We start from the raw sequence: 10,894 nt of genomic DNA, 5'->3' as shown, positions 1-10,894 counted from the left end.
ATGTGACAGCAATGGAGAGGGTGCAGAGGAGATTTACCAGGATGTTGCCTGGATGGTAACTTTCAGTCATGAAGAGAGATTGGGGTTGCTAAAGCAGAGGAAATTGAGAGGGGATATGATTGTGATGTATAAGATTAGGAAGGGCATGCATAGGGTATACAGAAAGAAAATTTTGCCTATGAAGGGGGAGGTGGAAATCAATGACCAGGGTCTTAGATTTAAGGTAAGGAGCAGAAGATTCAGAGGAGATGTGAGGTAAAGCTTTTTTCATTAGAGGTTGGAGGGAATCTAAAACTCAATGCCTGGAAAGGTGGTAAAGGCAGAAACCCTCATAGCATTTATGAAGTATTGTGCACAAGGTTATGGGCTAAGTGCTAGAAAATTGGATTAGAATTGTTAGGTGGTTGTTTGGATTGGCCTGGATGCAATGGGCCAAAGGGCATTTTTCTGTGTTGTAGATCTCCATGACTTTATGACTCTATAACCTGTTTAAAACCCAGGGGTGCTCTTGGCCTAGCAAACATCTAGCAACCATGGTTGACCCTTGGTTAGTTAGCAATGGTCGAGTAAGGATAAGTTGGACAATGACATTACAGATTGTGTTGGAGTATGATTCTGTTGCAGCTGCTGATGGATCATAGCACCTCAGTCTTGGGTTTCTAGATCTGTTTGAAGTCTGTCCCATTCAGTGTGGTGATAGTGCCACACAACATGGTGTAAAGTATTCTCAATGTGAACATGGGACTTTGCCGCCTCAAGAACTATATGTCAGTTTCTCTTAGCTGTAGTCTCATGGATAGATGCATCTGTGATGGGCAGATTGGAGAGATGAGGTAAAGAATCATCACCTGCCACAGGCTCCTTTAGGACTTGACAGCTCAATCAGTCGTGCTGCTGCCAAGCCACTCTTGGTAGTGGACATTGAAGTCTCATTGGAGGAATGCTGATTTCTCAACTGAGGGGTTATGGTGGTAAGTAATGTTGAGCAGGAGGATTCTTTGGCAATGTTTCACTTGAACTTTTATGCTGCTCAGAGTCAATTTTGAGGAATCTCATGGCTAGCTTCATATTACTGTGCCGCTTGCTTTGCTGAATGTTAATGGTGGTGTTGGTGGCATTGTCTTTAAGGTGCGATTCTATGAGTATGATCACCTTAGGAGATTGCTGGACAAGTGTGGGACAGTTCTCATAATTTTGGCACAATGCCTCAGCTGTTGCTGAGGAGGACTATGTTTGCTGTTGTTATTTCTGGTGTCTGTTATTGTCAGATAGTGTGTTCAGTTTCATCCCCTTCTTTAGGCTTTGTACTGTTTGGGATGAATGATTGGCTATTTCAGACAGTAGTTAAGAGTTAACCAAATATCTGAGAGTCTGGAGTTACGTGTCTATAATAACAGGTAAGGACAACAGATTTCTTACCCTGAAGGGAATTTTCACCATAACTAATAGTGGTTATACAGTCACTATTAGACGAGATTTTTAATCCAGATTTTAATGAAATCAAATTGACCATCTGCCATGGTGAGATCCAAACCAATGACATTACCATCCAATCACTGCCTCTCCAATGGCATGGTAAACCAAATGAAAAAATTCTGCTTCACCTGACACCTTTGAGGCAGCACTTTAGGAAGAGACAAGTATGGTTCTGGGATCCATATCAGGAGGCGTATTTCCAAAAAAGCAAAAGCATGTTGACATCAACAGTTGGCCTGGCCCACTAACATCTATCCTTACCAACTAACCTTCCTTTGGAAGCATTGACAATGGGCATAGGGGCAACCTGAGGGGGTTGGAAACTGATGTGCAATGTCTCCAGACCATTTTCAGACACAACAATTTGTTGTGCAGTTACAGAAAAAAAAGGCTCTCTCAGCAATATAGACATGCATATTTGTACCCTATCCTTAGCAAATGAGACTGCCAATGAATAATGAGTTACGGTTTTGATTTATATGCGATCATCAATCTCAAATATTATGGGATTATATTTCAAAAGAAATCACTTCAAAAACATTGACTGCTTTCCATCTATATACCTTTCAATTGTATCATAAATTTGACTTGACAGGGAAGATTATACTCTGTCGTGTAAGAGTATATTTTCACTTGCTCAAATTCCTCAACCAACTAATATTTCATTACTTAATAATTCAGCATATATTTGATATTTATGTGTATATTTTTAAGAAAATAACTATGTGTGAGAATTATGAGCTCCTGAACAGATTTGTTTCTGAGTTGGGGAAAAATGAATCATTTTAATAAATCACTGGGTAATTTTTATTTAGATTATAAAGGGATATGACAGGTCAAATAAAAGCAAACAATCTCCTGTACCAATGGTCAATAACAAGAAACCATAGGTAAAGACATTTAGATGTAAAGGTAAACAAAAAAACTCAAAGAACTATGTATGTTAGAAAGCAGAAACAAAACCGGAAATTGCTAGAAAAGTTGAACAGTTCTGTCTGCATCCGTGAAGAAAAAGCAGAGCTAACGTTTTGGACCCTTCTTCAGAACCTTTCAGTTCTGCCAGACTTGTTGAGTTTTTACAGCAATTTCTGATTTGTTGTAGATGTGAAGATAACCATTTTCAGACAGAGCCATGAAGCTGTTGAGTTAATTTCTAATGTTTGTGTTTAAGGCTGAACCTTAAGGATTTGTGACATATGAATTGAGGTAACAGATGCACAAATTCGCAAATAAATGTTCACACATTTGGACTGAATGGCCTGCACATTTCTCTGCATTTTCATGAATTTTGAATTCAATAGTTACAATTCAAGTGAAAAACAAAAGTATTAAGACAGGTCACTATATTTTCGTAGAATTGTTGTAATGCACAAGGAGGCTATTCAGCATATCATGTCTGCACTGGAACTCTGAATGAACAGATTACTTTGTTCCATTCTCCTGCCTTCTCCTAATGACAGTGCACATTCTTCCTTTTTCAAGTAAAAGTCTAACTTCCGTCAATTGAACCTGCTTCCACACTCTCAGTGTATTACAGATCCTCAACCCTCACCCATTGTGCTATGTAACTTTAAGTGTCCATCTAGATGTATCTTAAATGTTTTGTGGATCCCCATCTCTACCACCCTTGTACGTAGTAAGTTCCACATTTTCACCACTCTCTGGGTGAAAAGAATTTCCTCAAATTCCTTCCAAAGCTTCTGCTATTTAATTTAAAACTGTGCCCCCTTGTATTTGATCTTTTTATGAAGAGAAACATCTACCCTATCTACCCTTTCCATGCCCCATAGAAATTTGTACATCTGATTCACAACCCCGCCTCAGGCTTCTCTGCTGGTTGGTCAGTGCGTTGAGTACAGGAGTTGGGATGTCATGTTACGGCTGTAAAGAACATTGGTTCGGCCTCTTTTGGAATGTTGTATTCAATTCTTGTCTCCCTGCTATAGGAAAGATATTGTTAAACTTGAAAGGATGCAGAAAGAGTTTGCCAGGGATGGAGGGTTTGAGCTATAGGGAGAAGTTGAATAGGCTGAGGTTATTTTCCCTGGAGTGTCGGAGGCTGAGAGGTGGCCTTATAGAGCTTTATAAAATCATGAATAGCATGGATAGGGTGAATAGCCAAGTTCCTTTTCCCAGCGTAGGGAGTCCAAAACTGAAGGACATATGTTTAAGGTGAGAGGGGAGAGATTTAATGGGGCCTGAGGGGGTAACCTTTTCATACAGAGGATAGTGCATGTGTGGATTGAGCTGCCAGCGAAAGTAGTGAAGACTACTACAGTTACAACATTTAAAGGGCACCTCGATAGGAAGTGTTTAGAGAGCTATGGGACAAATGCTGGAAAATGGGATTAGATTAATTTAGGATATCTGGTCAGTATGGATGAGTTGGACCGAAAGGTCTGTTTCCATGCTATACAACTCTGACTCCATGCTGTAAGCAAAATATGATGTGGAAGTACTGATGTTGGACTGGGGTGGACAATGTTAGAAATTACACGACACCATGAATTGTCATTTGACAAGGGAGCATCAGTCTGAAAGCTTATGAATTCAAATAAACCTGTTGGACTAAAACCTGATGTTGTGTAACCCCTGACTAAGGAAAATATACAAGCCCATCCAGCCTCTCTTCATAGGTGAAAAATCTAACTTCCATTTATTAAACTGACAATAGCATTGCAATCTCATTAATGATTCAGGTACACTGTTAGAATATCTACAATGGTGAGGCTCCCCATCCAACAGAGGCTCTCCATCCATCTCATCAACTGTTGCTCATTTGCTTCTGGTCTACCATCCCACCACATGATATAGTGAATTCCACTGCAGTTGTGTTATAAGCCCTCATTATTGTGCAAGGTCAACTCATTTAGAACCACATTATCAGCCTCTTATTGCTTAATATAGAGTTTTCTTTGTTGATATGAAAATAGCAATATTATTTATTATGAATAAACATGGAAGTGGTTTAAGGTAGCCAAAAATATGTTTCCATAAGTTCATTAGAGATTTATTCATTAATATTTGTATGTGACAGCATCTCAAGACTCCAGTATACTTGGATTTGTTGAAACCGTTGTGAGTCAAGCAGTGTTCTTGGGATATTAAAGTCATGTAACAGCAAATGCCGCGAGTAGCATTCACAATATAGCTCTTACAACAGTGTTGCTGTACCTTTAAAATGCTTAAATTTGCTTAACATGCTTACAAAAGAAATTTTCTTCACAAATGAGTAAAGTTGATAAGATCATATTAGCTTGCAAAATATTGTGGAGGCCTTGGAGAAGATTTGTGATAGTAACAAACTAATTATATTAATTCAGACCTTCCAGAGCAGCCAACTTACAATTATCAAAGTATAGAATGCTTACAGTACTGAAGGGAATGATTCAGCTTTTTGAAACTATCCTAGCTCTCTGCTAGGTTCATGACTTCTCCCTTAGCCTTGAAAGTTATTTCTCTCTCTTCACTTGTTTATCCAGTAGCCTTTGGGAGCTATGATTGGACCTGTCCCTGTCAGTTTTTCAGGCTGTGCATCTCAGAGCTGCATTATTCTCATGTACAAATTAAGTTGTCTTCAACTTGAATCCTCTTGTTCTTGATTCTTTTGTCAATGGGAATGGTCTTTCCCCTCTACTTCTTCTAGATGTCTCATCACTTTCTCTTAAATTTCTCCTTAAAGTGAACAGCCCCAGTTTTGTCTGTTTATCCATGTAACACCTGGAACCATTCTTGTAAATCTTTCTGTCACTGCCAAGTTATATCATCCTTTCTCAAAGGATTTCCTTAAGTTAGATTCAGTGTTCCAATTAAGGCCAAGAAGTGTTTTAAAAAGGTTCATCATGACTTTTTTGTTGTTATACTCTGTGCCTCTTTCAATAAAACCCATGATTCAGCATAATGTTTTAACCACTTTCTCAATCTACCCTGCTTCTGTCAACAATGTATACATTTATCATTGGCAAAGGTCCCCTTCACATTCCTTGCTCTGATAAGAATAGTCCCAGGTTCTCATGTCTCCCTACATCACTGCAGTCATAGAGTCATACAGCACGGAAACAGACACTTCAGTTCAACCAGTCCATGCTGACCATAATCCCAAACTAAAGAAGTCCCACTTGCCTGTGTTTGGCCCATATCCCTTCAAACAATTCCTATTCATGTACTTATCTTTTAAATGTTGTAACTGTATCACATTCATCCCTTCCTCTGAAAGTTCATTCCACACATGATCCACTCTCTGTGCAAAAACAATTCCCCTCATGCCTGTTAAATATTTGTCCTCTTATCTTAAAAATATATCCCACCCTAGGAAAGAGACACATACCATTCCCCTTATCTGTAAGGTTACCCCTCAATCTCCTATGCACCAAGGCAAACAGTTCCAGCCCGTCCAGCATCTTCTTATAACTCAAAATTTCCATTCCCAGCAACAACTGGTAAATCTTTTCTGAACCCTCTCTAGTTTAATAATATCCTTGTTATAACAGGTTAACCAGAACTGGGCACAGTACTTCAGAAAAGGCCTCACAAACATTCTGTACAACCTCAACACAATATCCCAGCTCCTATATTCAACCATCTAATCAATGAAGGCAAGCGTGCTAAATGCCTTCTTAACCATCGTTTCTATATGAGACACAAACTTTAAAGAAATATAGAACTGATCTCCTAGGTCAGGTACCCAAGGCCCTACTTCTAATTGTTTAAGCCCTGTCCTTGTTTATTTCACCAAAATGGAATATCGAACATTTATCCAACTTAAATTCTATTTACTACGCCTCAATTCCTTGAAGCAATTGATCAAGATCTCTTTGTAATCTTGGATAAGCTTATTCAATGTCCACTATACCATCAATTTTGCTGTCATCTGCAAACTTACTAACTATGCCTCCAATATTCTCATCTAAATCATTTATAGAAATGACAAACAAAAGTGGATCCAGCACCAATCCCTGTGTAACATCACTGGTCACAAGTGTCCAGTCTGAAAAATAACCCTCCACCATTACTCTCTGTCTATTGTCATTAAGGCAATTTTGTATCCAGTTGGCAGGCTCACCATGAATTCTATGTGATCTATTTTTACTAATTAGTCAACCACGTGGAACCATGTCAAAGGCTTTAGTAAAATCCAATAAATAACGTCTCTGCTCTGCCCTCATCAATTTTCTTGGTTACCTCCTCAAAAACTCGATCCAGTTTGAGAGACTCAATTTCTCCCCCCAAAAACAATGCTGACTATCTCTGATCAGTCCTTGTCTCTTAAAAGTATATGAATCCTATCTTTCAGAATCACCACCGACAGGTAATGTACCACTGAAGTCAGACTCACAGGTCTATAGTTCCCATGCTTCCCCTTATATCCCTTCTTAAACAACGGTACAACATTGACCACTCTCCAGTCTTCCAGCACTTCTTTCATAATTATAGATGATAAAATTATTTTAGCAGTGGTGGACTCTCCCTCATTATGGGCATTTAAACGGGCATTGGATAGGCATATGGAGGATAATGGGCTAGTGTAGGTTAGGTGGGCTTGGATCGGCGCAACATTGAGGGCCAAAGGGCCTGTACTGCGCTGTATTTTTCTATGTTCTATATTTTCTATGTTCTAAGGGGCTCCACAATTTCCTCCCTAACTTCCCGCAGTGTCTTGGGATACACCAGATCAGGTTCCAGAGACTTATCCACCTTTATACTTTCTAAGACCTCCAACAATTCCTCTTATGTAATGTGAATATATCAATATTTATTTCCTTGAGTTCTCTAGCCTCTGTTTCCTTCTCCACAGTAAAAACTGATGTGAAATTTTCATCTAACATCTCTGTCAACTACTGAGGTTCAACATAAAGATGACCTCTTTGATCTTTAAGGGGCCTACTCTCTCTCTTGTTGCTCTCTTGCTCTTAATATACTTATAGAATCACTTTGGATTATCCTTAACTTTATTTGCCAAAGGTATCTTACATCCACTCTTTGCCTTCCTGATCTCCTTCTTAAGAATACCTCTGCACTCTTTATAATGTTGAAGGTTCATTTGAACCCAGTTGTCTGTACCTAACATATGATCCTTTTTTATCCTTGAGTAGAATCTCAGTATCGTTGTTCATGCATTGTTCTCTAATCCTACCAGTCTTACTTTTCATTCTAACGGAAACATAATGAATCTGAACTCTCACTGTCTCACTTTTGAAGGCCTACCACTGATCGGACTTCTTTTTACCTGCAAACAGTCTACTCTCATCAACTTTTGAAAGTTCTTGTCCCATTAAAATTTACCTTACTGCAATTGAAAACTTCAATTTTTATGGAAAGCTTATTCTTTTCCATAACTATTTTAAAACAATTAGAATTATGGTCACTAGACCCAAAGTGTTCCCCTTTGGCAGTCACTTGCTCTGTCTTATTACTCAAGAGAAGGTCAAGTTTTGCTCCTTGGAAATTTAAATATTGATAAAGAAAAATTCTTGAACACATTTAACAATCTCTTCATCGTCCAAACATTTAACACTATGGTAGTCCTAGTCAATATTTTGAAAATTAAAATAACTTACTATTAGAATTGTATTATTCTTGCGTATATTTGAAATCCCTCCCCATATTTGTTCCTCAAATTTCCCTCTGGCTATTGGTGGGGGAAAGGTGGTGTCTATAGTACAAGGTGATCATAAGGTAATCATAAAGGCGATCGTTCTTCCTTATTTCTAATTTTAACCTATATATTTTCACTGGATAATTTTTCAGAAACATTATCTCTAGTTACAACTGTAAGGTTTTCCTTAATCAAAAATGCCACTCTCCCTTCTCTTTTGCCTCTCTTTCTACCTTTAGTACAGTATCTGAAACCTGAAACATTGAGCTGAGTCCATCGCTCAGCCAAGTTTTGGAAATACAATGATGTCCCAATTCTATGTTTCCAAACATGTTCTGAGTTCATAAGCTTCACCTGTTAGACCCCTTACATGGAAATAAATCCATTTGATGCTTCAGAGTTACTTCTTTCTCTGACTTGCTGTTGTCTGTTTTTTGCTAACTTGTTCTTTTCAGATTCACAATCATCTTCGTCTTTCTTTCTATTTACTCTACTACTTAAGATCTCTCCACACCTCTCTTTAATAGTTTAGTCTCCTTTATTAGAATTAGCAAATCTTCTCATGAGGATATTGGTCCCTTTCCAGTACAGGTGAAACTTATCCTTTTTAAATGGGTCTTTTCTGACCCAGAAGAATTCTCAATGATCCAAGAACCTGAATCCCTGAACATTACAACTTCTCTTCAGCCATTGATTTATCTTTTTTATTCATTCCTTCATTCATATTTGGCACCAGGAATAAACCAGAGATTATTACCTTGGAGGTTCTGTTTTTTAATCTTCTACCTCTTATACTTACTCTGTAAAGCCTTGATCTTTTTTCTAACTATGTCATTCCTACCAATGTGTACAATAACTTTCAGTTTCTCACTCTCCCTTTTAACAATATGCTTCAAATGTTTTGAGATGTCCTTAATCCTGGCACCAGGAAAGCAACATGCCATCCAAGATTCATACTCATTTCCACAGAATGTCTTGTCTGTACCTTTGACAAGAGTATCCCCCATAACAATTATTCTTCTAAATTTTGTCAAACCCCACCTAACATAAGCACGGTGGCACAGTGGTTAGCACTGCTGCCTCACAGAGCCAGAGACCTGGGTTCAATTCCCGCCTCAGGCGACTGACTGTGTGGAGTTTGCACGTTCTCCCCGTGTCTGCGTGGGTTTACTTCGGGTGCTCCGGTTTCCTCCCACAGTCCAAAAGATGTGCAGGGTCAGGTGAATTGGCCATGCTAAATTGCCCGTAGTGTTAGGTAAGGGGTAAATGTAGGGGTATGGGTGGGTTTCGCTTCGGCGGGTCGGTGTGGACTTGTTGGGCCGAAGGGCCTGTTTCCACACTGTAATGTAATCTAATCTAATCTAATCTAATAAGATTCATTCTTAGTGCCCAAGATCTGACTGCCTCTTCTACTTTCCTCTGAGAGACTCTCCTCTTCAACATTACACAAAACCGAATATCTGTTCAAACATACAAATCTTAAATAAAAGCAACCACTTTAGCTGAACAATCGAATTAAAAAAAAACTCCTCTTCAAATGGTCCAGCAGACAGCTCTTAACCTTTTGATACAAAAAGAATCTCACTCCGGATCTGTCAACATGTAGGTCTTTACAAAAGTTCCATAAACACAACTCGGTTTTAAAAAAAACTTTCTTCTGCAATTTAAAAAAAAATCTCTTTAGCGATATTGAAAAAAATCTCTCCTTCTACACCTATAATTTTAGAGAAAAAGAAAACAAGCCATCCACATGTAGGCATCTCCAAAAGCTCAGTTAACACTACTCGGTTTTAAAAAATATCACATGCTCTTTTTGGGTTTTTTTTTGTGTTTTTCACGATAAACAAACCAAGCATAAGTTAAATTAAAAACATTGTACAAATGAAATCTAATAACTGTAAGAAATCGAGAAATAAGATATGTGTGGACCTTTTCAAAAATTCCATTAACGCAACTCCGTTTGAAAAAACAAATGTTGTTTTGTGTTTTTGACTATAAAAGAATCAAAGATGAATCAAAATAAAATCTTATACTACTGAAATGTAATAAATGTAAGAAATCTAAAAGTATTTCTAGAAATAGGTTGGCAATCTCAGGAGCAGCTGCAAGATCTATGCTACTCTCAGTCAACTATTTTAGATCTCATATGAGTCCCTCATACCTGCTCTCATTGTAGCATTTTGTTGATGTTGTGTCAAAAGGTTTCACTCTAACTTTCCCCTTCACTGAATGTCCATAACTTATCACAGTTTTTGGACTGAATTCAAATAAACCAAAATTATAGAGAGTAGATATTTTGCAAAATGTGAACACAGAGCTTACTGCACCGAATGCATATCACTGATTATAATGGTCTATTACATGATCACATGAAGTGCTAGGCCAGTGAAATTGCCTAGTTTCCAATTCATCTTTATTCAAAGCTCAACACATAACCTATGAGCATTCTGGTATTGAAATTCTCTTCTCTGTGGTAAGCCATCCTTTCTTTGCTTCATTCTGAAGATTGGAAACCAAAATGAGACCTGTAGAAGTGACAAAGTCCAAATGTGAAACATAAAATATTTGCTTCTATTCAATGTTCTTTTTCAAAAATCCAAATAATCTACCAAATCTCCATTCTCTTTAGACATTCTACTGTACACTTGGAAGGGCAGAAGGGTCAGGAAGTGCCACATTAAAGCTCTATTCCAACCTTCTGGGGAATTCCACATCATTCCTTGGAAGCGGAGCCACTAATAAATGGTAATTGATGTAAAAGAGAATAAACTGAGGGCTCCAGGTATCCATGATTTGAGTTCTTCCTCTTCTAAGCTTCTACTG

The 10,894-nt window shown here is 38.1% G+C and overlaps 1 protein-coding gene across 1 annotated transcript in view; it reads right to left on the bottom strand.

Annotated features, from left to right (window-relative positions):
• Positions 1–2,275: 2,275 nt before the first annotated feature.
• dcstamp (dendrocyte expressed seven transmembrane protein) overlaps positions 2,276–10,894 on the bottom strand; it is a 57,558-nt gene continuing 48,939 nt past the window's right edge. The window contains exon 4 of the mRNA XM_043688420.2: positions 2,276–10,596. Within this exon, the coding sequence (XP_043544355.2) occupies positions 10,489–10,596 (108 nt within the window). The 3' untranslated portion in view covers positions 2,276–10,488. The remainder of the gene's footprint in view (positions 10,597–10,894) is intronic.

This window comes from Chiloscyllium plagiosum, unplaced genomic scaffold, assembly GCF_037043375.1.
Source record: "Chiloscyllium plagiosum isolate Xiang-an unplaced genomic scaffold, Cpla_swu_hap1 HiC_scaffold_4, whole genome shotgun sequence".
Classification (NCBI taxonomy): Eukaryota; Metazoa; Chordata; class Chondrichthyes; order Orectolobiformes; family Hemiscylliidae; genus Chiloscyllium; species Chiloscyllium plagiosum.
The sequence above is the reverse complement of the archived record's forward strand: the minus strand, read 5'-3'. Positions and strand labels throughout refer to the sequence as shown.